Below are 26,771 nucleotides of genomic sequence, written 5' to 3' on the forward strand. Positions count from 1 at the left end.
TGGCCCTTCGCTCCCCGCTGCTCCTGCTCCTGTCTCCCCTGCTGTTTGGTGTCTCTCATATCCCAGGCTCCCACTGACTGCTCCACAAGCACTTTTTGAATGAATGGACTTGGTTTCAGTGATTTCTATTTAATTTTGTCCTCATCTCTTAATTTATTGATTCTCTTAATTTTAAACCTTATGACTTTTTTTTTTTTTTTTTTTTTTTTGGTCTGTGCATGTTCAAAAGCGAATCTCTAATTCCACTAGCAGGGAGAGATCCCACATTGTGGGTAGGGGTGGCTGCCGGCAGGTGGGCTGCAGACTGCCTCCTTCTCACAAGGGCCTTCTCCCTGCCTGGTGCCCTCAGCAGTGGGCACTTGGAGGCTGTGGGGCTGGTGCAGTTCCCCTGTTGTCCCCCAAGGCAGGCATTTCTCTTGGCCTCCGAGCACTTGGTGACTGGGCCAGTTTTTCGTAGTGGATGGGGCTCTGTCTCCCTGAGCACCTCTGTCCGTGACCAGGTGCTCAGCTGGCATGTGTGGGGGCTGGTGCCTCTCTCGGGTTTCCAGGGCTCAGTCTGATCTGTCCAGGCTGCTCCCGTGGCAGCTGCCCTTGTGGTCTCCCTCTTTCGTCCATTTTAAGTTTAGATTCTAGAACTTCTCATGCTTAATATTGAGGGATGTGTTTTAATTGGTGAGTATGTTTCCGTATGTGTTACCATCTACTGCACAGTAACGCACGACGTACGCAGGGTAGAGAGGGCAGCAAGGTGTGGGAAGGTCATTCCTAAGTGCTGATGTTTGGGGAGGTTAAAAATACGCTCTGTTTTTGTAGTAAGCAAAGTGAGGACAGAAGAGAAGGAGAGGAGAGATGAAGACCCTGAGAGGGGGGACGAAGAGCGAGCGAGACGATACAGAGAGAGAAAGGTACGCGGACTCCCCCAGGAAGGGCTCCCTCACGTCTGCGCGCTGTTAGTAGGAGCAGTTTGGGAAAGTGTCACACAGGGTTCACGGTCTGAGGAAGGTCTCCCCTTTCCTTGCACGTACATGTTGTTCTCTTTCCAGGAGAAATACATGGTGCTTTTGAGAAATGGAGAAGATTCAGATAAACCATAAGAAGAAAATAAAAACAAATTCTACCCCAAGATACTTATTGATAATATTTAAGTATGTACCCTCACAGAGTAGGTTTACATACGCATTTGTATGTGTGTACATATATATCTATTTGTTTTCTTAAATTGGATTTTTACTCTTTTATAAACCTTAAACTGGATACACTGGGAACATTTTTCTGAGTCCTATTTCTCTATAATATTAATGACTGCTCAGTGTACTATTGGTATGTCATAGTTGTATTGATCTAGGTTTTTTTGGACACTTAGGTTGCTTCTGAATTTTTTTTAATTATAAAGACATCCATGAGGTAAAGTTTTTACATTTGTTCTTAATTATTTTCCTCTGATGAATTTCTGGAAATGAACTTGCTAGATGAAAGTAAATGTAAACTTACTGCTCTACAGAAAAGCTGTAATTATTTACATCATCAGAGTATAATTGCCCGTGTCCAAAGCAGCAACTGGACATGATCGTAATTTTTAATCTTTGCTAATTTGATTCAGAACAGAGAAGCACTCCTGAGCGTTTTATGTGAGGGCTCACTGCCCCGCTGTTAGTTATTCCCTGTGTATGTTTACTTATTTCCTAATGGGGCATTTTATTCTAAGAGTACTTTAAAGATGAGCTCCCTGCTAGTTACTTCTGTTCCCGTTTCTGTTTCGAATTTTGTTTGTGGGACTTTGTTTTATGAGTAAGTTTACAGTTATGAAGTATCGGGTCTTTCATTGTTGGTTGTTGATGTAAGGCTCACAGAGCCTTTCCCCCCCCCCACAGGATTACGTAAGTAGTTGCCTGTATTTTGTTCTGGATCCTTATAATTTTTTTTGGCACTTAAATCTTTTAATCCCCATAGGATTGATTTCGGTGGCAAATGTGTGGTAGCAATCTGACTTTCCGACTGAGGAGCTGCTCATGGAGCTTGCCAGCACGTTTTTCTTTAGGAAGGTGGTGCTGGCAGAGACGGGTAGAGTTGGTGGGAATCAGGTGAAGGAGAGAAGTCAGGAGGCTGCTGGGTGGCCGTAGAAGGGGTGGCAGGAGCGGGGATCACGGGGACTGAGCCGAGAAGAGGGTAGGGGCCCTGTGGCTGGAGAGTGAGCAGTGACCCACTGCTGGGTGTGAGGAGAGGAGGCCCTGGGTGGGAGGAAAGGGCAGTTCCACTTGGGGTTCAGCTGAGACATACTGATGATGCTTCCGAAACTGGGAGTCTGGGCCAGAAATCTGACGTGTTGGGCAGCGTGTTCTGCATAGAGCTGTGTGTCGCCGTGTGACGGAAGTCAGCAGTTACCACTGAGCACCCACGGTGGTCTAGGGGAACCTGTGATGACTTAACAGTAGTGTCCAGTTTTAAGAATCTCCCTTATTGGGGAGCAGACATGTGAACTGCCAAGGACAGAGGTCGGCAGGGCATGTGATGCTCTGCTCCCAGACGTGACACATTTCACAGGAGGGACTGGGGTTGGTGGAGAGCCAGGTGCATTCACAGTTGGAGAGAAGGTGTCAAGGATGACAAGGATGGAGCTGAGGCGGAGGGGGCATACTTGCCATGCTGAGGGGTTTGGACGTGGTTCTCCATATCAGGGTGAAGGCTGGAGTATGGTGTCGCCGCTATCCTGTGGGCTGTGTGACCAGCACTGGGTTTTTCTTTCCAGAAGCTCCTTCCTAGAGTCGGGAAGGAAGAGTGAGGGCAATAATGTGAGACACATTACCATCCCATGTGGGAAGGATGGTGGCCCATGTTTCCTGTGCTCACGCGTTTTCCATCTGTCCCCTTCAAAGCTGCAGTACGGCGACAGTAAAGACAATCCTCTTAAGTACTGGCTGTATAATGAAGAAGGTGAAAAGAGACACAGGAAGCAGAAAGAGCCAGATCGAGAGAGGAAACATGGAGAAAAAAGCAGCACAAGGGAAAGAAGAGAAAAGTATCCAAAAGAAAAGACGAATTCCTTCTCTGACAAGGAAGGGGAAGAAAGACACAAGGAAAAGCGACACAAGGAAGGCTTTCATTTTGATGAACAGAGGCGCCAGAGTGACCCCGATAGAAGAGAGAGGTTGTCGAGAGACGATCTTGAGAAAAGGGAGTCCAAGGTACCATTTCTTTCTTTCTTTTTTTTTTAAAAAATATTTTATTTATTTATTTGACAGAGACAGATCACAGGCAGCGGGAGTGACAGGCGGAGAGAGAGGGGGAAGCAGGCGCCCCGCCGAACAGAGAGCGTGACGTGGGTTCGATCCCAGGACCCTGAGATCATGACCTGAGCCAAAGGCAGAAGCTTAACCCAAGCCACCCAGGTGCCCCCAAGGTACCATTTCTGATGCTTCCTAGCCTCTGTGGTCATCCGAGACGGGCACTCACAGGGAAGAGTTTTATCTCCCTGTCGCCAGAGGATAAGACTTGTCACCTTGGTAAAAATGTGACGCAAGTGTGTGTGACGTGATCAATATGGAGAAATTGCTGGTCTACTAGGAAATATGAAATCAGATTTTCTGATTATATTGTGAATGTACTTTTAACATATACTCAGAAATCTGTCATGAAATTGAAATTTTGATGATGATATTAAGTGCAAAGTAAATGGATAATACAGCAAAATGTTTGAATCAGAATTAGTCGTGTAAGCTTACCAAACAGAACACAAAAATAAAGCTATTGATTGCGAAGGGTCTAATTTTCCTCCCGTGTATATTGGTAGTAACTGCAACCTGTCCTAATTGTATCTTTTGTTTTCGTGTATATACTTTCTGCTGTGCCATTTATCCAGACTCTGAAGCGAAGCGATTTCATTCTTCTGTTTCTTGGTGGTGCTCCCTTTCAGGTGGACGCAAAGTGAGGGTCAGGTGCAGTGAGGCTCAGGAGGGTCAGGCCTTCGGGGCAGAGACTGGGACCCCTGGTTGACTGGTGCCCGTCCAGGAAAGTATGTGTGTGCGTTTTTGAGGAGTGTTTGTTAAGAATGTCCTGAAAAATCTTTGCAGTTGCTGCCTGGCCTCGTGCCCCTCCTGGCTGGCTCTTGGCTGAGTGTGATAAATTACGTCTGTGCCTTCCCTGACGGCGGGACCGCACCCCGCCCTGGCACCGGCTGCCCTGCCCGTGATCAGAGCATACGGTTGTCTGACTGGAGCAGTTTTGTTGACCGCGCACAGACGTGCATCTCAAGCCCCTGGGCCTCCCTGGGATCAGGCCCACTGAGCGTTTACCTGCTGGCGTGTCAACGAGCTGAGGGAGGCAGGAATTGAGAGCGGGCCCTCACAGACACGTGTTCATTCCTCTTGTGTTTTAAATCTCTTTCCCTAGATCAAAATCTTTTTAGGGAGTCTTCCCCAATATTTCATTATGAGCATTTGTAAACATACAGCAAAGTTCACAGGTTTCCACCTTCTAGATCCTCCCACTAACATTTTTTTTTAAATTTTTTTTTTAATTTTTTTAAAAGATTTTATTTATTTATTTGACAGACAGAGATCACAAGTAGAAGGAGAGGCAGGCAGAGAGAGAGAGAGGGAAGCAGGCTCCCCGCTGAGCAGAGAGCCCGATGCGGGACTCGATCCCAGGACCCTGAGATCATGACCTGAGCCGAAGGCAGCGGCCCAACCCACTGAGCCACCCAGGCGCCCCTCTCCCACTAACATTTTAATAAACTTGCCTATTTCACATCCCTGTATCAGATTTAGTGACTAGAAACGCCCTCTTTGGTTTCCCACAGAAATCCTCTCTGAGACTTGTCACAACATTCACATTTGGGTTTTGTTAAGGCTGGAGGTAAGAGGCGGCCCCTGTGGATAAAACGGTCGCCGTCAACAGTGCTCCTTCCGTAAAGACTGCCGTAGTAACTAGTCCCCTCCAGAGACTCTCCTGATGATGACCAACTTCGTGTCTTTGATACTTTCTTCCTCTTTATGGAGTGGCCACTGGGTGCTCGCCCTTGTTCTGTAGGCGGAGGGGACAGCTGTGACCGAAAGTTTTTATTGTTGTGCTCGGATGTCATCGGAGAAGCCATTTGATAAAGAAACAAATGCGCACACAGTGTATCGCAGTGATTAGTGAGACATATGTTGTTTCTTTTTAAAAGATTTTATTTATTTATTTGAGAGAGAGTGAGAGGGGAGAAGGGCAGAGGGAGAAGCAGGCTCCCCGCTGAGCAGGGAGATGGATTCGGGACTCGATCCCAGGACCCTGGGACCATGACCTGAGCTGAAGGCAGACGCTTAACTGACTGAGCTGTCCAGGCGTCCCTCTGGATATTTTTGATCTGTTATTTTAATTGTGTACCTCCTCCAGTTTCGTTTTGTTTCATTTCTTTACTTTTCTCTTCTCTTTTCTTTCTGTTTTTTTTTTTTTTTTTTTTTTTTTTTTTTAAGTTGGCTTCATACCCGGCGTGGGGCTTAAGCTCACAACCCTGAGATTAGGGGTCGAGTGCTCTACTGCCTGAGCCAGCCAGGTGTCCCCTCCTCTGGTCTCCCATTCGGGATGGATTTGGGAAGTCATGATTAAGCATAATAACTCTAACGAGTTGTTTATTAGAATAATGAGTTAGTTGTTAGAAGAATCCAGCGTGATTATGCCTCTCTTACTTCTGCTGAACATGGGCCCTACTCCTTTCTGCTTCTGGGCAGTGACTGCCCAGGCCCCTGTGGGCGTCTGTTTCTAGCCCAGCACCCCCCCGGCCAGCCCACACGGCTTGGGAACAAGGCACTGAGCTGCTCATAGCTACTTTTCCTTCTTCTTCTTTATACCTAGACAGCCATTAAGTCATATTTTTTCCTACCTGACATGACTGATTTCATTTTTCTTTTTCCCATTCCAATCTGTTTAGTAGACTGATGCCAGACTGCTATTCCTGTTAAACATGTAATTATACTTTTCTCCAGTTAATTTTGGAAAAAATTTTACAGAAAGAATAAAAAAACCCAAAATTTATCTATGATCCCAGACTCAAGAGATAATCCATTTTGTAATAAGTATGTATGTACTTAAGATTCTTTTTCCTATATGTAACCGAAGGCACAATTGCAATCATGCTGTTTTCCCACTTTAATCTGGGAAATAGTCTTTTACGGAGGGCACACTCTTTCATGTGGCCCTGACCTTACTTATTTAACAGGCAACCTTATGTGGGACATTCAGGTTACTAATTATTTTTTATTTCGTAAATTACTGATGAACAGATTGAAAACCTTAATACATGTTTGTATTCTAGGAATAATTTCCTGGAAGTATTTATAGATGCAAGAAAGTGTTTGAATATCTTTAACTGTTTTCAAGGCTTTTGGTATACATTGTGTACTGCACTCCAGGCTGCCTTTCTCGGTGGGTGATTCATTCCTGCCTCCTGCTGCTCTGCACACTTCGTGGGTCGGTCCCCAGGGCTGTGAGCTTTCTCTGCCCCAGGGATGCCCTGGCCCTGGTCCCCTGGGTCTTTACCTGTCCCATTCCTGCCTCATACCCTTCCCTCCGGGCCATTTCAATGTGTGCCTCTCTCTTTAAAGCACCTATCTGGATTTGCTGGCTTGCAATCTAATGGTTTTAATTTCATTTTCACAAATTCACTTAATTCAAGAGAATTACAGAAGTAGAATGTATAGATCAGTTGTTTACATTTTCTTTTTTATAGGTGGATGAATCCATGCAATATCCACATTATGTTTGAAAGTTTATAATTTTAAGCAGTGTAAGGAACTAGTCAGATTTATCTGAAAGTAATGTGAAATTGATAAGTAAAAATGTCTTTTACTCACTGAGGTAGTGTATGATCGTCTTTTAGTATTCCTTTACTCCTCTTCCTTACGTTAATTATGTGATTGAAGACAGCGGGTAAAAACAGTCTTTCAGGAGATACCTGTGGTGGAGATGCTTTTGTTAAATCCGGAGTTCACACTTGTTGTACAGAACTTACAGTTACGGTGACTTCACTATGCTGTGCTAACGAGTGTCGTGGAATTTTTGTTTCCTAGAGCAGTGAGCACCGACGTCGGGGCGCAAGTTCACGACGAGATCCCACCGGCAGCCGGGAAGGACCGTGCGCTCTCTGGTGACTGTCGGGCGCGCTGTGCTTCCGCAGAACGTGTTTCTTACGGGGCCTGATTAGAGTCAGTAAATGAGAGTGAACGACAGAAGCACTTCACTTGCCCTGGTGCAGCCCCTCCAGATTACAGTCTGGGTGCACTAGAAGAGCTTGCAGCTTGTTATAAATTACTAGTTCCATTTTGCCTTTTTTTTTTTCCCAGATTTTATTTATTTATTTGTCATAAAGAGCATCAGCCGGGGAGGAGCAGAGGGAGAAGCGGCTCCTTGCCACGCAGGGTGCCTAGTGTAGGGCTCGATCCCAGGTTTCTGGGATCATGACCTGAGCTGAAGGCAGACGCTTAATGACGGAGCCACCCAGGCGCCCCTTGATTCTGTCCTTTTCCATATGTGCTCCTGTGAACTTGGAGAGGAGCACTTACTTTGGGGGGTGAGGGTGTGCAGGCGGGCTCCTGGCCTGTAGCCCGTGGAGCCTGGGGAGGGTGGAGTGTCTGCGGGCAGGCTCCTGGCCCCCATCTGCACTGCCAGGGCCCCCGACCAGTGTTTGTTAGTCGGAGCGCAGAGACTGGCCACAGCCAGGGCTCAGGCAGCAGCCTGCTGGGATGGCACGTCTGCGTCTGTGGGGCCTGTTGAGTGACCCTCCGGAGCTGTTTGTTCGTGGGTCAGTCTAACAACAGCACCTCTTCCCTGTGCGTTTGGTTGCCGGTTAGAGTTGGTGTGTACATTCTCATTTTGTACATAAGCTCTAGATTTTCTAAAAGTTTTTATTTACATTCCAGTGTAGTTACCGTGCAGTGCAATGTTAGTGTCGGGTGCACAGTGTAGTGATTTAGCCCGTCTGCACACGCCCGTGTAGTTACCGTGCAGTGCAATGTTAGTGTCGGGTGCACAGTGTAGTGATTTAGCCCGTCTGCACACCGCCCGGTGCTAGCCTCATTCCCTCTTCACCCGTTCCCCACCGCCCTCCCCTCCGGGGACCTGCCGCGTGTTCTCCAGAGGGAAGAGTCTGTTTCTTGGTTTGCTTCTCCTTTTTCCCCCTTTGCTCATTTATCTCAATTCTTAAATTCCACATATGAGTGAGATCATATGGTGTTTGTCTTTCTCTGATTTATTTCACTTAGAAGACTATTCTCTTGCTCCGTCCATGTTCTTACAGATGGAGGATCTCATGCTTTTTCTGGGAGTGACTAATAAAATTACAGAGTGTTCTAGAATCTCATAGGAATAGAGAGTCATACACATGCACAACTTTGTTAAAACACGTAGTTTCTTCTCTCTGCTGAGGCTCTTTCTTGGTTCGCTGCTGAAGTACAAGCAATGTAGGGAGACCCTAGTGCCCACTAGTGAGACGGGCTCTGGAGGTCTGCTCGTCTTAGCAGCTTAGATCGGATAGAAGAGCCTTCGCTGAGATGTAACATGCTTTATGTTTCAAGTCTTTGTTGAAAGTTAATTTTGAATTTGACCTTATTTCCTAGGTATGCCGAGAATTTAGTAAGAAACAATGGAAGAGATAAAGACTCGAGAGGGAAGGTAAGACATTGATGTTGACTTTATTATGCGGCAAGAGTAGCCCTGAGTCTTTGTGTTTGGCTCGGAGAGCAGAGCCTGCGGCAGCCCTTGCCAGCAGATGGGTGATTCGAGTGGTAATTCCAGGAGGACATAGCGGACACGTTTGGATGACAAGATGCGAATAGCTCGGAAGTAGGACAATGGACTAGAGGGAGCTCCACGTGGCCCCTGTGTCGCAGCTAGAGAGGCTGCGCCCACAGCAGTGGGTCCGACTCGGAGACGAGCCTGGTGCCCTGGGGGGGCCTTTTGTAGTGACAGAATCACGAGCTCGCAGGAAGATGTCGCCGTCGTAAACGAACACATCCTTGATAAAGAGCCTCAAAATACAGAATAAGAGGGAGAAGTGGAGGGTTCCAAGATAGTGGGGCCTTAGGCGCCTCCTTTCACTAGGGCACAGAGCGACAGCATTTCCCGGCTGGCCGCATGTTAGGCCCCGCAGGGGAAGGGACAACTCCTGGAGACAGGAGTCCCCATGCTGTCCCCACAGAGGGCAGACGTCTGGTAAGTGAGCAAACCGCCTCAGTGTTGAAGACTTCCCGCAGGGAGGCCCAGGCTCCGACGACCTCACGGGCACACCACCGTGGTCCTGCCCTCCCGTGACAGTCCCCTGCGCGTGGAGGGCGATGCCCGTGGTCCTGCCCTCCCGTGACGGTCCCCTGCGCGTGGAGGGCGATGCCCGGTCTTTACTTTCTTCCCACCGTCGTAATTACCATCAGGATCGTCTTCATGGTGAAGCTGTAGGGACTGTGAGGTGGTGGGCGCTGGGGTTCTCGTTATTGTCCGGCTGTTTTCCTAGTTGGTTGTTCGTGTTGCAGGTGATGTGGTGAGCAGATGTGGGGTATTGTACCCAAAGGAAATTTTTCCTGTCACTTTCCTTGGTAGCTGTCTGAAACCTGAGCGACCCTGAGATAATCATCTCTAATGTCTTGTGCCATATTTTTATGTATCTCTTTATCCCATATGCATACCCAGAAACACATGGAATTTTTGTTACTTTGATGCGGGTGTGTTGTATTCATTCGTTTTGGGGGTGGTTGGATCACTCGCCATCTAGCTAAAGCCTTTCAACGACTTCTTCCCCAGTAACCTTTTCGCTGTACAGGCTTTGACCCTCGTGCATGAACATGTGTATTTGGGAGTTAGGGATGCCTTTTTCTGTCTTGCACACGCACGCCCACGCCCCACGCAGCGTCCTGTTTTTACCAAGTCATTGTTCTAGTGACCAGCTCTGCCTCACACTTTTTGTGGATAAATTCTGAAACTGGAATTGTTGGATGAAAATTTACAGATTTTATAGTGTCTTCCTTATATCTTCCGATTCTTCTAAGGAGCTGTTTAGTATTCACCAGAGTATAATGTGAGCCACATTTATAATAATAAATTCTCTAGTAGTCACATTAAAACACAAAAAGAAACAAAATTCATTTTAAGAACATGCTATATAATCCACTATTTCTGGAATATTATTATTCAACATGTAATCAATGTGAAAATTATCAATAAGACATTTTACAATCTTTTTTTTTTTTTTGCTAGAAGAGCAAAATCTGTGATCTCTTTTCCTCCAGAAGGGTTCTTCCATCCAAGTACTAACCAGGCCCGACCCTGCTTAGCTTCCGAGATCCGATGAGATCGGGCGCGTTCAGGGTGGTACGGCCGTAGACCTCCACAAGGATTCTTGAAGGGATTTGACAGCTCATTTTGGCCCATGATTAGGTCATAAGTTTCACAGCATTAACACCAAGTTTATCTTGCTTTAATTCTTGAGTCTCATGAAAAGCCTACAATGTGCCAGAATAATTCTCTGGATACATGGAAAGCTCCATACTCTCTTCATGGTAACACATCATTCTGTCCGCAGTCTTATGCACCGAATAGTTGTGGGTAGTGATGTCTAGGACTTGTGCCTTCCTCGTGCTGGTGACCACAGCAGGGGTGGAAATCGGTGTTTCCCTTGCCAGCACAGGGTCACTTTATGTGTCCCAGTCACTAGGAGGTAGGTCTGCTGCTGCCCCGTTATCCATGGTTTCACATACCCGTGGTAACAGTGGTCTGGGGGCACATGGCCCTCCCCCGACGTGTCAGCTCCCTACGCTGCGTCATACATCTGTGTCACTGCCCTCCCTTCATCTCTTCACGGGGCATTTCGTCATCTCACGTTCTCACGAGAAGGGCAGGTGCAGGACAGTAAGATACACTGAGAGGGAGACCAGAGTCACAGACCATTTATTATGGTGTGTTGTTATAATTGTTCTACTTTATTCTCAGTTATCGCTGTTCATGTCTTAAATTAAATTTTGTCGTAGGTGTGTATGTACAAGAGAAAACATGGTATGTGTAGGATTTGGTACCATCCACATTTTAGGCATTGCTGGGGTCTTGGCATGCAACCTTGTGTGTGAGCAGGGAGCCACTGTCCTGTTCTTATCCCCACTTCTCAGAGCAGAAACCCAAGGCACAGAGCTTACTCGCCCTGGGTAATCTTGTATTTTTACCTTGGGGCCAGAACCCCAGTCCTCAGCCACTGAGGGCAGCCTCCATGGGGGGCCCGGGTGGGCTCTGGGGCTGTCCTGGAGACTCTCTCCGTGTTGGCTGACCTCGGCACTGACTTCCAGCACAGCCGCGAAGAGGGTGCCTCGGTGTGGAAGCTGGCCCCGAAGCATGGGAGGGAAGAAACGGCGGTAAGGAGAGCCCGTCCTTTCGTATTTGGTCTTCCCATCCAAAGATGTGCTTTTACTTGGGGTTGTTTGCTTTTTTTTTTTTTTTTTTAAATTAACATATAATGTATTACTTGTTTCCGGGGTGCTGCGGCCCATCGGTCTTACACAGTCCACAGCACTCCCCACAGCACGTGCCCTCCCCGGTGTCCGTCCCCCAGCCCCCCATCCCTCCCACCCCTCCCCCTCCAGCAACGCTCAGTTTGTTTCCTGAGACTGAGAGTCTCTTATGGTGTGTCTCCCTCTGTGGTTTCCTCGTTTCATTCCCCCCCCCCCCAATGATCCTTCTTCAAATTCCTCATATCCGTCAGATCGTATGTGACTGTCTTTCTCTGATGGACGTATTTCACCCAGCATAATAGCCTCGAGTTCCCACTCATGTCATTGCAAATGGTGCGCCTTTGCTTTCATAGTCCCTTTTTATTAGGGTGATTATTACTCCTTTTAGACAGCAGAACATGGGTGTGAAGGGGAGAAACAGACTTCTGTTGTGTTTTTTTTTTTTTTTTTTTCTTTTCAGTGTAACAGAATTCATTGTTTATGCACCACACCCAGTGCTCCACGCCATACGTGCCCTCCCTAATACCCACCACCTGGCTCCCCAGCCGCCCACCCTCCCTACCCCTTCAAAACCCTCAGATTGTTTTTCAGAGTCCATAGTCTCTCATGGTTCACCTCCCCTTCCAATTTCCCCCAACTCCCTTCTCCTCTCCATCTCCCCATGTCCTCCATGCTATTTGTGATGCTCCACAAATAAGTGAAACCATATGATAATTGACTCTCTCTGCTTGACTGATTTCACTCAGCATAATCTCTTCCAGTCCCGTCCATGTTGCTACAAAAGTTGGGTATTCGTCCTTTCTGATGGAGGCATAATACTCCATAGTGTATATGGACCACATCTTCCTTATCCATTCGTCCGTTGAAGGGCATCTTGGTTCTTTCCATAGTTTGGCAACCGTGGCCATTGCTGCTATAAACATTGGGGTACAGATGGCCCTTCTTTTCACGATATCTGTGTCTTTGGGGTAAATACCCAGTAGTGCAATGGCAGGGTCATAGGGAAGCTCTATTTTTAATTTCTTGAGGAATCTCCACACTGTTCTCCAAAGTGGCTGCACCAACTTGCGTTCCCACCAACAGTGGAAGAGGGTTCCCCTTTCTCCACATCCTCTCCAACACGCGTTGTTTCCGGTCTTGCTAATTTTGGCCATTCTAACTGGTGTAAGGTGGTATCTCAATGTGGTTTTAATTTGAATCTCCCTGAGGGCTAGTGATGAACATTTTTTCATGTGTCTGATAGCCATTTGTATGTCTTCATTGGAGAAGTGTCTGTTCATATCTTCTGCCCATTTTTTTGACATGATTATCTGTTTTGTGTGTGTTGAGTTTGAGAAGTTCTTTATAGATCCTGGATATCAGCCTTTTGTCTGTACTGTCATTAGCAAATATCTTCTCCCATTCCGTGGGTTGCCTCTTTGTTTTGTTGACTGTTTCCTTTGCTGTGCAGAAGTTTTTGATCTTGATGAAGTCCCAAAAAGTTCATTTTCGCTTTTGTTTCCTTTGCCTTTGGAGACGTATTTTGAAAGAAGTTGCTGTGGCTGATGTTAAAGAAGTTATTGCCTATGTTCTTCTCTAGGAGTCTGATGGGTTCCTGTCTCACGTTGAGGTCTTTTATCCATTTCAAGTTTATCTTTGTGTATGGTGTAAGAGAATGGTCGAGTTTCATTCTTCTGCATATAGCTGGAGGAACAGACTTCTGCCGGCATTTCTGTTGCTCTTGTTGGAGAGTCCAGGTTGCATTAAAGGCGTCCCGGTGCCAGGGCTGGGAGAGGTATGGCTCACTGCGCGTGCGCTGACGCCACAGCCTTCCTCTGCGGGATGGGGGAGGTTTTGAAAAGAGCAGGCCGGGCAGAGGTTCTAGCTAAGTAAAGAGCTAGCCTTGTCATCATTGCTCTGTATTTAAATGCAAGAGGGTTGAGGGGAATTGAAGAAACCAACTAGAGACCTCTCAGAAGATGTAATTCATTATCAGTGAGACAGAGTCAGGGTAACAAATAATTTTCAGAAATAAATGCCAAACCAGGGAGATCAAGGAAATGGCACTCTTTTCTTAATTTTTAAATTTTTTAATAAAGATTTTATGTATTTATTTATCAGAGAGAGAGGGAGCGGGAGGGAGGGAGATAGAGGGCAAGCAGGGGGAATGGCAGGCAGAGACAGAGGGAGAAGCAGGCTCCCCGCTGAGCAAGGAGGCCAGTGTGGGACTCGATCCCAGAAGCCTGGGGTCCTGCCCTGAGCCGAAGGCAGCCGTTAATGGACTGCAGCACCCAGGTGTCCTGGCACCAGCTTTTTATAAGGGGAGGTCAGGGGGGTCAGGGATAACTGAGGGAGGTCTGGGTGGTCAGGGATAACTGAGTAGTTCTTCCCAAGACTGGTCCGTACGGCGCCAGGGCACGCTTCTGGGGTCCCCAGGGGAGGGTGCTTGAGCAGCTGCTGGTGGAACCTGGTTCTCAGCGGGTTCGAGCTCTACAGAGAGGTGGCGTGTCGGCCCTGCGGTCCCCTGGCAGAGCGCCTGGCACGCCCTGGGGTGCTGTGTTTGCCAAGTGGCGGGATCGCCTTGGGAGTGTTGCAGAGTCCCTGTGAGTGTGTGTCACGGAGTCCCCGCGGGTGTGTGTCGGGGCTCCGGTGCCCGGGAGCAGCGTTCAGCAGCGCGAGGCCGCAAGTTTTGCTTAAGGCTCCTGCGCAGCAGGTGTGTGTGTTTCTCTCATCGATTATCGATTAGCAGGAGCCGTGTCTACTGCTGCGATACAGGGGATGTGCGTCGTTCACGCTAATGTCCAGTGACCCTGTGTGCCGGTGTGCCCAAAGGACCACTTTTAGGGAGCAGTTTTTCCTATGAAATCTCTGCATAAGATAACTCTCCCCACCCCCAGGCGATGAGGTGCCCTTCATAACCCTCTCAGTCCTGTGGGCGTACGAGAATGTGCGTCTTTGGAAAGTCAGACGCGGAGCAGCTGGATGTCTGTGTGGCATCGAGCACTGGTTTGGGCCGTACTTGACTGCACAGCACTGGCCTGGGCTCTAGTGATGACGGATGCGCTCCCCGCTGGCAGACCATGTCCCTGGGTGCTCCCCGAGCTCCGTCTGCCCCTGCACATCCCTGTCTTCTGTCCACACTCACCATGGTCTGGCCGCGCTTCCCGTCCTCCCCGTAGGCTCCCTCTCCCTCCTCTGTGTCTGTTTTGGGTGAGGTGCTGACATCCATCCAGTTTTCACCACTGAAAATTGGGGTCATTTCTTTCTTACCTCTGAAGCCAGGCCCTGTCACCCTAACCCTTTTCACCCCGAGCCCGTGCTGCCCATGTGCCAGAAATGCCCCTTTACTGGTGTGCTTGTTTCCCTCCAGCACAGGAACCAGAGCCCATCTGGCGAATGTCTGGTGTGTGGGCCCATGCAGCTGGGCTGAGGAGTACCCGGTGTGAAAGCGGGTGTGGTGTCATCACGTGTCTTTCCTGAGAAGGAGGGGGACCTGGCAGGGATGGGGGTACTGGGCTGAGGATGATGTGGGGGGGAGGGTTGGGGCCTGAGGGACTCCTGTGACACGGAAGAGCAGATGTGGATAAGAAGAGAAACAGCTTTGGGAGGGAAGATACGAGTTTTCCGAACATCTGTTTCATTTCTGCTACTGTCTTATCCTGGAAACCTGGAATGTGTTTCTACTTGGTTTTCCCGGTACCTGGACCTAGATGGCTTTAGGGTGACATGTGCAGTCTCCCTACACATCCAGAGCCCAACAGAGCACCCCGCCCACTGTGGGACTTAGTGGTTCCCCTGTGTATTCTCCAGCCCGGAGTGAGGGAGCCATGGGCCAGGTGTGCTCTGATTCAGAGGCGCGAGGGTTTGTGCGGCCTGTCTGCTGCTCCGTGAGGGGGGCCACACTGCGCACCTCGTGCTCCTGGTCTCATCGGAGTTTAGTGCTTTCTCATAAAGGGTAAGTTCTTTAACTTTTTTCTCTTTATGGTCATATTTACTATTAGCAAGGTGTTTCTTAGAGAATTTGTTGTTAGGTTATGTTAGTTTTGTAAATACATTTTAAAATTAGCAACATCATATCTTAGGAAACATTTTCCTAATGTATTTGCAACATTCAAATTTGTGATTGATTGAATTTTTTGTGTGTTTGTTTTTACCTCTAGGAAGTGGAAAAGGAAGACTTTGATTCAGAAAGTGCTGGAGCAGATGAATATACAGCTTGTTTTGAGGATGATTTTGAAGTTTGTATAAAGTTAAAATTTTTTGCAGCTTAAAAATAATGTGTTCTAAAATATGCTTGCTTTTTTTTTTTTAATATTTTATTTATTTATTTGAGAGAGAGACAGTGGGGGAGAGCATAAGAGAGGAGAAGATCAGAGGGAGAAGCAGACTCCTTGTGATGCTGGGAGCCTGATGCGGGACTTGATCCCAGTATTCCGGGATCATGACCTGAGACAAAGGCAGTCGCTTAACCAACTGAGCCACCCAGATGCCCTAAAATCTGCTTTCTTAATAGCGTTATTTCTCTCTTTTCGTTACCCTTAATACTCTATATCTGTGTGATTTAGGCTTGTTACCAATAAAAAGTGCTATACTTCTATCAATGCTTACCAATCCGATGTAATTCAATGATTTTACAATTGCACATATCAAGTGCACGGCACCCAGATGTGAGTGCGCATATTGGAACAAACATCTGTGTGTGCGGAGGACACACCCCCCCCCACACCCCGTCACGTTCTCCGCACAGAACGTGAGCACGTCAGTGTTACTAACAGGTGTCAGTGTATGTAAATCTGTACAGTGTGGTTCATTTTCAGAGAAAAAGGCAGCAGTTTATACAGATTTTTAAACTCAGTGATACTGACATCCATTAACTATAAAAATTTTTCTTAGGTGTAATGAGCATTTTGTCTATTTTAATTCTAGATGGTGCGTTTGTTCCATGTGTGTTCTTTAAAGTCAGGTTGTCTTCCAAGTTCCAAAGCTGGGATTTTTGTTTGTAGGACTACGAAGATGACTTTGAGGTTTGTGACGGAGATGACAGCTCTGAGGAGCTGGAAGCAAGAGAGAAGATCGAAGAGCTTCCTCTGGCCCGAAAAAAGGAGATACAAGAAGTTCAGCAAGCCATTAATGCAGAGAATGAAAGGGTCAGCGAATTGTCCTGCAGACTGGCTCAGAAGCAGGGTCCGCCGGAGGGTGAGAGGGACTCGAAGACAGGTACACGCGTCCGTCTCTCAGGACAGCGGGCACCCACGCCCGCACGGTCCTTGGGGGCAGAATCATTCTAATTAGGTGGCAGACGTGTGAGTGTCCTGTGCTCCCGCAAGGCTCCATGTGGGACACTCAGACGATACTGGTCCTGTGCGCCAGGGACCGTCTGAGGGGGAGAGCTGCGCGTGGCCTCCCTGGGCGGCTGTGAGCACGGGTCGTTCTGGGGCGCTCACGCAGGAGCCACCGGTCCTGGGCGCGGCCTTGTTCACCTTTCCCGTGGTGTCAGTCGGCCCGTCTGTAGCACGTCCTGTTTTCGGATGCCACCGTCTTTGAGTTTCACGCAGGAAAGTGACCGGGTTCGGAGAGAGGCTCCGAGCCAACGAGAGCCTGTGTGGGTGCTGGCCGCGGGGCTGAGGCCGGGTTTGGGGAGATGAGGTCAGGACCGTGGGCCACCGGATGTGTCTCACGAGCACTCCTGAGGGAGCCCTTCTTTCCAGGGCGTTTCCTCTACAAAGTTAGAAATGGCACTGTGCTATGATAAAGTCACTTGTAAGAGGAGAAGTAAATGTTTTCAAGTCGCTTATAGGGAAAGCTATGATGTTCTGATAAAAAAGTAGCATTGAACACAGCACCAGAGATCAGAGAGGACAATGTTAAAACTACTGCCGGGTGATAGACTACTTTAAATTATCTAGTAAAGCAATTAGCAGTTAATACAACTAATGGTGGTTAATAATTAATATGATACAACTATGCAAATGAACGTAGGCAGAATGATTATTATCCTCATTTTTTTAAAGTTTTATGTATTGAAGTAATTTCTGCAGTCCTCGTGGGCTCAAACTCATGACCGGGGATCCAGAGTCTCCTGTTCTGACCGAGCCGGCCAAGCGCCCCTAGTCCCCTCGCGCTCTGTGCCGGCCGCAGAGGAGGCAGGGCCGAGCTGGCCAGGGCTGACCGGCCGAAGGTTCTCTGAGCTTTGGCGAACCAGCGTCTCGGGAGCCAGGGAGTGGTCCCGCGTGAGAGATGCTTCAGTGTCACGACACAGCATTCTTTCTTTGTGCAGGTGCACACGGTTCCCCTCCCAGAACCCCAGTTTGCGGAATTTTCGTTGATTTTGCCACAGCCTCACGCCGTGAGAAGAGTCGGACTCAGGCCCTTAAGCAAAAGTAGGTGTGTTGGGAGTTTGTGAGGGGATTTTAATATACTTCGACATGCTTTAAAAAATGGAGCTTTTCTTTTCATTTTCACTGCAGACGTTAGGTACATTTTTAAATTTGTGCCGCACTTCTCTGTTCTGCTGTCATGTTAGTAGTGTCCGTGTGTGGCCCGCTGTCCCCTCCGCTCGGTGTCCAGCGTCCAGATCCTGGAGTCACCCTGGGAGTCGGGGCCTGTCTTGGCTGAAGGGATCACAGCCACGCGCTCCCTGACCTGCCTGAGCCGGGCCCTCCCGTGTGTGGGCACCGGGCTCCGCCTCGGGGTGCAGCTGGCACCCCCTAGTGCCCGCACGCCGGCGGCCTCCGTGTTCCCGGGTCCCTGTCTCAGACGGGGAGGCTGAGTTGTCAGGTCCGTAGTACTAGTGCTTGGTGACACGTGGCGCGAGCTCCCCTCTTCGTCCCACGTACTGTGCTGCCATGTGCTCACCACGTCCCTCGGTCCCTGCAGCCGCGCTTCACAGGTGAGGAGAGCGAGGCTAAGGGTCAGCGTCTGGATGGCGGAGCTGAGCTTTGAACCCAGGGCCCCCCGATGTCGCAGACCACACTTAGAATTTAAGAATTCCTAAAATTAGAAATTTATGAAAGTCAAGGTATATAGTCTCAAGTAAAGTGTTTATCATATTAAACTCAAGTATGATTTAGGAGTAAACATAAAAATTATATGTTTTTTAGGAAACCGTGTTTAAAAGCCATCTTTCCATTTAGCTCAGTACACGACTTTAGTGGGTGCTTAGGAAATAGTAATCTCAGTTTTTGCCGCTATGGCTAGGTTTTGTTTTTGCTTTAACCTCATTCAAGTCTTGGAAACTACATGTGGTTTAGTATAATTTTTAGAAACTCGGAGAGAATCAGAACCACGCAGTGTAATGTGTGGGCATAGATAAATGTCAGCTGGAATTCTGTTCTACAAAGCAAGAAGATGATCGTTGCAAGTTCTGTGTACTGGTTGTGGCAGGCAGTGGGGGGCCCTTGGTGGGCACAGGTCATCCCACGGTTTCAGGTCCTGGGATGTTACCGTATTATGGTACATAAGTGTACGTGTATTATTTGAATTACTTTGGGTCAGAAATGATGCTGAATATGGAGGACTGTGGAGATGCTAATTCGGGAAGGTGTGACAGTGGCCAGAGCGTGAGGTTATGGAAAGGCGGTCGTTAGTGGGGATGTCTGAGAACCGGCATGTAAGGAGGGAGGGAGCAGGTCTCATTTGCAAGCTGCCCGGTGGTGGAGACCATTCCCCACACGCAGTCTGAGCACCGGCCGTGTGGAAATCCTAGTAAATGGGAGAAAACAAACGCTCCGGCCAGGCAGAGCTCGTATCCAGTGTGGGTGATGAGCTGTGAATTCAGGGCTTGGTCCTGGGCAGGCCACAGGAGGGGCCCAGAAGGAAAGAGAGACCAGCTCAGGTGAGTGGAGAAGGACGGTGTGTGAGGCCAGGGGAGCCCACAAACAGGAAGCATGCTGGCGGCCTCATCGGGCAGGAGGGGCAACGGGCTGTGTCGTGTGCTGCTTGGCCACCTCCTGTCTGAACATCTCGGAAGGGTGGCCTCAAGGATGGCGTGTACCTGACCACAGCCCGGGTGACCTCACAGGATGTAACCCTTCGGATCAAGGCATCAGTTTGTGAAGTGAAGTCCTTGCTTTCCATGGAAGTTCTAGGCAAGCACATATTCTAACTTTATTTTGTGTTCACGTCTGGCGCACGGAATTAGAACCAAAAATTTGGTTCATTCTCTCTTTGCATTGCTGGTGCATGACTTGTTATTAACAACTGTTGAGTACCTCAGACTCACACACACAGGGAAATTCGGTCCTCGGCAATTACCTGATCTGATCATAAGCTTCCTTATGCTCCCCCCGTAATTCCCTTTGTGTATCATTAATTTGACTTTCTCTTGCTTCCATTTGTTTTAAAGGATGCGCAGTACAAGGCTGCTTCGGCTCCTTGACTTGGATTTTTCGTTCACTTTCTCTCTCTTGGATCTGCCTCCAGTGAATGAATATGACATGTATATCAGAAACTTCGGGAAAAAAAACACCAAGCAGGTGAGCAAAGATGTGTTAACTAAGTGGCAGAATGCAAGTGCGGTACCTTAAGGGACTCTCGTGCTGTGCCGTATCCCGTTCGGAAACATGAGGGCTTGGGACTGGTGAGGGAAGGGTACAGGCCTGAGGAGAGGGAGCGCCTCCACCGTGTGGTGCACATGAACCTGGGGAGATTGGGCAGGCGTCCCCCCGGGCTCCACGGGCTCCCAGGCGGGGGCGGATGGCCCGCGTGGAATGGGGTACGCTCCCAGACGTGCAGATGTTTTGTTAAAAGTCAAGCAGAGGGTTGCGTTTGGATCCCTTGCCCGTGCCTGCCTTCTCCCCTGGGTCTCAGAGTGCCCGCCCCGCCGCCCCTGCCCGCCTCTCTCTGTTACCTTGCTTTCCTCCCCCGCCCCCGGCGAGTCCCGTGTGCTCGTCCGTTCTTCAGGCGAAGGCCTCGCTTGTGGCTTGCTCCGAATTCTCTTTCTTCCTCCAGACTTGCCATATCCGCACCACACACTCTGTACTCCCCTGCAGGACTCTCGGTGTTAGTTCTGTGACTGTCCAGCTTCCCAGCGAGGGTGTAAAGTCGGGCGTCGTCTCTTATGTCCTTCTTCTGTCCCTGATGCTGTCAGCGGTCGGCAAGCACTTGGGCTTGCTCCATCTGTACAACTAACTCTTTCCACAGAGAGAAGGTCACAGGGCAAACCTCGGCGAGCTGCCACTTCAGTCTTGGCTTCGAGGCTGACTCCCTCCGTCCTTGAGCAGATGACCTGCTCACCTCAAAGCTATTTGTGACACATTTATCTTTTCTGAAGCATGTGCCTTTGCAAAATAAAACAAGTTGCGTTTGGTTTTGCAAAGCCAGAGAATGTTCTGAGAAGACAGGAAGTTGGTGAGCTGGGCGGCAGTATCGTCAAACCAAAGCTGAATTGTTTTGTCGGGAATGAGGGAGTGTCTGTGTTGTGTGAACGGAGGTTTTGGGCTCCCCGTGAGAACGCTTCCTTGGGGTTTGAACAGACGGCCGGAAGGAGAGCAGCGAGCTGTGTGTAAAGCGGATGTGCTCTCTGAAAGTGGGGGGGCAGTTGGTTTTGGGGTTGGATGCTCTTGGCTCTCTGGGCTGGCAGGAGCTGTGTCTCACGGAGGTGCTTCCGTCCTGTGGGAACCTCCTCCCGCAGGTTGGGTGGGGAGTTTTTGCCCCCGCGAGGTTGTGCTAGAACCTCCTGGGGGCCTTTCTCCTCGGGTCGGGTCGGGTCGGGTCGGGTCGGGTCGTACCCTTGATGCAGGTGCGCCCTGTAGAGCCCAGGGCTTGCCCTACGGCAGAGGTGGAGGCGGGCGCTCTGGGTCCTCAGCCCCAAGGTCTTGGAAGCCTCGAGGTCGGGGTGCTGAGCCTCAGGCTTTTGATGTGTAGCTGCTTCCGTGCCCTGAGCTGCTGACTCGGTTGCTCTGGGACTGGGGGCTCCGGCTCGGGGGGCTCCTTCCGCTTCGGTCCAGTTTACTCAACAGTTGAATGTGATTATTTGAAAACCCCTTCAAAAATTAGGCCTGTATGTATCAACATGTGAGACCCAGTGGTCTCTGCAGGAGTGTTGTTCCAACCAACACCTTTGACAAAAGCAGGAAGACTCGTGATTAACTTTAAAACTTCTGTTTTTTCCTTTCTGGGGCATGGGAAGGAGCTTGGAAGGTGACCCCGAGCGCTAATTCCAGCGTCTCTCTCGTGTTCAAGGCCTACGTCCAGTACAACGAGGATGCTGTGGACAGAGACATCCAGACCGAGGAGACAGAGACCCGAGGGGTGTGGACGCAGCACCCTGCCGAGGGCGCCGCTGCCTCAGGCGGTGAGAGGTCTTTGCTCTTGAGTGCCGCCTGCCGTGTCGCGGTGTCGTTTCCCGCGTGGTGTTTGTGACCTTTCCTGTCCTTCCTTGTGCTGTTTTCCAGGTGTGGTTGTTAGTGTGTGTGACTAGGGAGACACTCTGTTCTTCCCAAGAGCAGGCTAGCTTTTGGGACTCACTGCACGAGCCCTGAGCTAGGGGCCCAGTGGGCCTTGACCGGGGCTGGTGACTCTTTGGTTCCTAAGCAGAGGGAGTCCACATTCACACAGGTGCTTTCCGATGGGCCTGTTCTCACTCATAGAGAACTTCCTCGATGCGGTTGTTTCCAGACACGCTGCGTGGAAGCCGAGGGAAGGCCCGGGGAGTGCCTGGGGCCGTGCTCCGTGCCGGTCACCTTCCTAGTGGATTGTTCGTCACGGGACTTAGCCTGTGTGGTGGGGGCCCTATTGCTCCCTTTTCTCAGGGAAGCCCCCACTAAGAAAAGAAGATACCCAACCCTGACACACAGTGAATAAATGGATGCCTTTAACTAAGCATGTCAGTAGGGTCCTGTGTACAGACTTTCTGTAAAACGAGGTGCAGCTGTTTTTGAAAAAATCGCGGTGGATCTAGAGAACAGTGTAAAATTCTCTGACTTTTCCTTCCAGGGAAAAGTTTGTAACAACTCTTTGAACCCTAAGGTGTGTAAAACGTGAAGTTTAGGGTCGACTTCATTGGTTCAGTGCAGCCCGCTCTCCTTAGGGAGCGGGAGCGGAGAGCTCTGTGATGTGGCCACCGCACCGAAGGTCGACACGCCCCGGCTGTCCAGCTTCCTCCGGGCGGCCTGCCAGGTACGCGCGCGACCGCCCCCGTGGGACGTGTGTCAGCACAAGGCGTGTGTGTGTGGGGATTCCGTACTGGCACACCGATGGCTTACATTTCGCATAAATAGAGACGGGAAGCCAGACTTGCTAAGTTGTGAAGGCAGCTGTTTACTACGGTATTCAAAATTAGTAAATTCATGACTTTTAACTGATTGTGGAAATTTACAAAATACCTCCAAAGATGACGGGAACAGCCTGTTGAACCCCATGCACACTGCTGGTTGTCAACTCCCGGCCGAGGGTCTCATCCACGCCCCTCACTCCCCCACCCCCACCCCCAGCTATTTCTGAACACTCAGCCCCTCCGCGTTTCCGCACGAGTCTCCGAAGGCTCAACATTAGCAATACTCCTTAAGTCGATCAAGAGACGAGTCGCTCACATGCCCTCTGTTGTCTCCTGTGTCTGTGGGAGCGGCACGCGTGGTGAGCCCGGACCCTGACGGTGGGTTTGGAGCCAGCCTGTTTCTCCATCTGTGTTCTGGACACATGGTGGTCTCTTCCTCCCCCCCGCGTGTGTTAGGGAGAGGGTCTGTGCCTCCGCAGATAGATGACACAAATTTAACCGGCCTCTCTTTTAGGGTCCGTTAATGGGGATCTACGAGGAGAGAGCCCTTGGGTACAGGGTGAGGAGGAAGAGGTTGGGGTGCAGTAGGAGTGAGCGAGGCCAGGTTGGGTCTGGGCTGACCTTGACCTGATCTCCTTCATCTCCTGCCGCCCCGCCTCCCGTTTCTCCTGGTTCTGCCGTGTGTACCCCTGCCCCGTCATCACCCTAACTAAACATGCCCCTGTTAGAAGCATGCCAGTGACGTACGGCTCAGTCTCTCCTCGCCGTGGCCCCGTGAGGAAGACAGTGGTGGCGTGTCCATGCCACGTTTGTGCCCCTCTGTAGTCAAGAAGACTGGGGTGGTCCGCTGTTTTCCTTCTCCCGTGGAGTTTGTTAATGTCACTTTACCTCTTCGTTTCTGTTATTGTGCAGAAAGAACAACGTAATTTTGTTCTGCTCATTTCTATGATGTCTGGAAGTTAAGCAGTTGTTTTCGGAAATGCGATAGATGCATAGGTAATGACTTGTGCGCTCTGTGTCGTTCTTACAAAAGTGCGTATGTTTGCTTACGAAGGACCGCTCACTGTCTTTGAAAGGTGATTGCGGTTCTGCTTGAAGAGGACCGTTTGGGACCCGAGCCCGGCTGGAGCCCTGGGACGCAGGACGGCACCCTGCCCGTCAGTGACAGGTCCTCGCAGCTGAACACCCGCCTGCCGTTCCTTCAGAGTAAGGGCTGCTCTGTGGGTGCGTTGGTGCGGACAGAGCGCTCTTTACTGTCGCCTCCCGGGTCCCTGTCGCGGGGCTTCCCGACCCTCTGAAGGGCAAGGTGGGTTTCCTTCTAAAAAGGAAGCCACATCAGAGTCAAGTGAACAAGCCTCCGACGGGACAGCCGGGCGCGCTGTGATCTCAGGGAGGTCCTCCTCAGGGAGCTGAGGGTCTGTGGGTTTGGGTTAGATCCCGTTTCTTCCAGTCCCTTATGTGGTTTCCCTGGGCCCCTTGCAGGGCAGCCCGGGGAGCCGCGCGAGGGAGTGTCCCTGACTGCGGTGTACGCGGGTGCTCGGTGCTTCCCACGGGCCCCCGTCCCGGATCTCGGCGGTCCCCGAGCGGTCTCCGAGCGCCGCAGGCCGAGTGGCCGCGTGCGCGTGTGACTGTTGAGACTGCCCGAAGCCCAGTGCGTTCACGTGCTCCAGCTGACGTTCCTGGAGCTGGTCACCTCTGCCTCGTCTCGGCTGCTGAGGTCGTGGCCGCAGCCCGGTCCTGGTCTGCGCTCTGAAGGAGGGCAGAGGAGCGCGGGTCTCTTCAGTAACTCGCGCCTCCTGCCGCACGCGGAAGGCACAGACGGCCTGTCGGGAGAGAACGGACGTCTTCAGGCTTTACCCGAAGCCAGAGAGAGCCGGCAGGGCGAGCCCGTGGTCGGGCAGTATTGGGGCTGCGCCGGGAAAGGCACAGTGCGATGCCGGCAAGACCAGCTTCGGCAGCTGCCGCGGCCTCCGGGGTGCCCAGCGGCCTGCTCGCCCGGCGTCCGGGGCCCGCGGGGAGCGGGCGTTGGTGCCGCTCGCGGGAGGCGTTTGTTCTGGCCTGCCCGCTGTCTAGAGAGTTCGACTTTCTTGTGTTCCTGCGCATTAACTAGGTCCAAAAATGGCATTATTAGTTTAAAAAATCTCACGTTCTGTGAGAATTTTTCATTTTTAAAAAGGTAAGAGTTACCCTCTAAGAAAAATAGTTGATCGTTGTCTCTGTAGAGCTCAGAACACACGTCACACTCCTCCACCCACCGCACCCCAAGGCGTGGGGGTTGAAGACGTGCTTTCGTCCGGGTCAGGCCGAGTGACAGTGGTTCACGAAAGCCGAGGGAGCTTGGGCGAGATACACGCATCTAGGATCCTTTGTGAGGGACGTGGGACGCACGTATGTTCTCGTAGGACGGGGCCCGGGTGTGGTGGGCCACGGCTTCCCCCAGCGAATGGTGTGCAGGTTTCTCTTGTTCGTTTTGTGTTTCGTAACATGAACGTATTTTTTTGAGAAAGAGAGAGAGAGAGAGAATGTGCGGGGTGGCTGGGGAGGGCAGAGGAAGAGAGAAAACCTGAAGCAGACGCCACGCCTGGTGCAGAGCCCAGCGTGGGGCACCAGCTCAAGGCCCCGAGATCACCGCCGGAGCCAAAACCAAGTCGGCTGCTCAGCCGAGAGAGCCACCTGGTGCCCCTTCAGTGACATGAATTTTGAGGTGACGGAAGGAAAAAGAGATTAGATGGTAGGTTTTCTGACAGAGAAGCGGGTCTCACCTGTGAGCTGGGACTTGGTCTCAGTACGCCCCAGCCCGAGCTTCTCACGGATCTGTGCGGCTCCGTCCTTGCTGTTGAGACACGGCCCACCAAATGATGCGGCCAACGCTGGCTGCTGTCTCTTCGGGTCAGGGGGCAGGAACCCTGGCCTCCAGGTGACTGGAGGGGTGAATGTGCCGTGTGCCAGAGGGGTGAGTTCCGAGGACAGGAAGTGACAGGCCCGGTGCTCTAGGGTCCTGAGGGAGAAGGCCTCGCTGAGTGAAAACCACAGGCTTTGAGGGGTCTCAGCCAGGCACAAATGGGTCCCCTGCACGGCCTGACTCCAGACTGCGTGTAGGCGACTTGGTTCCCTGGGAGAGCAGGCGGACGAGGGGGCCTGCGCCGAGTATCAGGAGACCTTGAGGCCGCCCAGGCCTTTCTCAGGGAGAGCAGTGGCCGCTTGCCGAAACCCAGACCTCAGGCCCAGGCAGCTATGAAAGGGCTTTGTTCATTCCGGGGAACTTTGTTTGAATATTCCTTTTAAAAAATATTTTTTGAGAGAGAACGAAGGGGAAGGGAGAGGGAAGAGACTCCCCACTGAGCCGGGAGCCGGATGTGGGCCTCGATCCCAGGACTCTGGGGTCATGGCTCGAACTGAAGGCGGACGCCCAACTGCCTGAGCCACGCAGGCGCCCTTATCTGGATATTCTTGTGTGTTCATTTAACGTGGATTCCGGCAAACACCAATGTGCCGACACGCTTCTCTCATTTTTACCCCCAGATCGGACAGTGTTGTGCTTATGTGCCTCTCGGGGGCAGAGACAGATGGTGGTGTCTGTGCACGGGCTTCCTGGAGCCCCGTTCGCCCCTGCTCTGGACGACAGATACGTACTGTGCGTGTGGGATATCTGGCAGCCTTCGGGGCCCCAGAAGGTGCTGATATGCGAGTCGAAGGTACGGCCCCGGGAGAGTCGTAGGTTTACGGACAGGAAGGCCCGGCCCTGGGAGGGGGTGGTGTCCGGTGCAGGGCAGCATGGGCCCACGGGGACTCAGGGGTCATTTCTTGCTCTCCCTGGCTGCCCTCAGCTGTGTGCACCTGTGAGGGGACACAGGCACATGTCTGCTTTGACGCTAGAAATTCTTAGTTCAAAGGTCAAGTCAGACTGAAGAAATGTGGGGTCATCACAGCCTTGTGGGTCCACTGGGATTAGTAGGTACCAGCGTAGCTACGGACTTCGTGAAGATGTTGGTCACCCTTGGCACGGCTCTGGCCCCCAGAAGTGTCCTTTTTGGCTCGCAGGATTTGAGTCATGGGTATTTCAGGAGTTTCTTCGTGGGCTGACTGGTGGCAGAGCCCTCTCTCGTGCGCCTCCCAGC

General features: G+C 50.7%; 1 protein-coding gene across 5 annotated transcripts in view; it reads left to right on the plus strand.

Annotated features, from left to right (window-relative positions):
• Positions 1–26,771, plus strand: part of DYNC2I1 (dynein 2 intermediate chain 1) — a 54,621-nt gene that overhangs the window by 8,027 nt on the left and 19,823 nt on the right. For 2 of the 5 annotated variants that reach the window (XM_044246941.1, XM_044246938.1), the window contains exons 4-16: positions 814–905; positions 2,874–3,182; positions 7,044–7,120; positions 8,589–8,643; positions 11,298–11,363; positions 15,599–15,676; positions 16,442–16,655; positions 17,716–17,818; positions 19,783–19,912; positions 21,621–21,732; positions 22,468–22,556; positions 23,730–23,859; positions 26,176–26,348. In XM_044246941.1, the coding sequence (XP_044102876.1) occupies positions 814–905; positions 2,874–3,182; positions 7,044–7,120; positions 8,589–8,643; positions 11,298–11,363; positions 15,599–15,676; positions 16,442–16,655; positions 17,716–17,818; positions 19,783–19,912; positions 21,621–21,732; positions 22,468–22,556; positions 23,730–23,859; positions 26,176–26,348 (1,628 nt within the window). Of the gene's footprint in view, positions 1–813; positions 906–2,873; positions 3,183–7,043; positions 7,121–8,588; positions 8,644–11,297; positions 11,364–15,598; positions 15,677–16,441; positions 16,656–17,715; positions 17,819–19,782; positions 19,913–21,620; positions 21,733–22,467; positions 22,557–23,729; positions 23,878–26,175; positions 26,349–26,771 lie in introns of all 5 variants that reach the window. The other 3 variants (XM_044246939.1, XM_044246942.1, XM_044246940.1) reach the window with 3 other exon arrangements.

Source organism: Neovison vison, chromosome 4, assembly GCF_020171115.1.
Source record: "Neovison vison isolate M4711 chromosome 4, ASM_NN_V1, whole genome shotgun sequence".
NCBI classification, from domain to species: Eukaryota; Metazoa; Chordata; class Mammalia; order Carnivora; family Mustelidae; genus Neogale; species Neogale vison.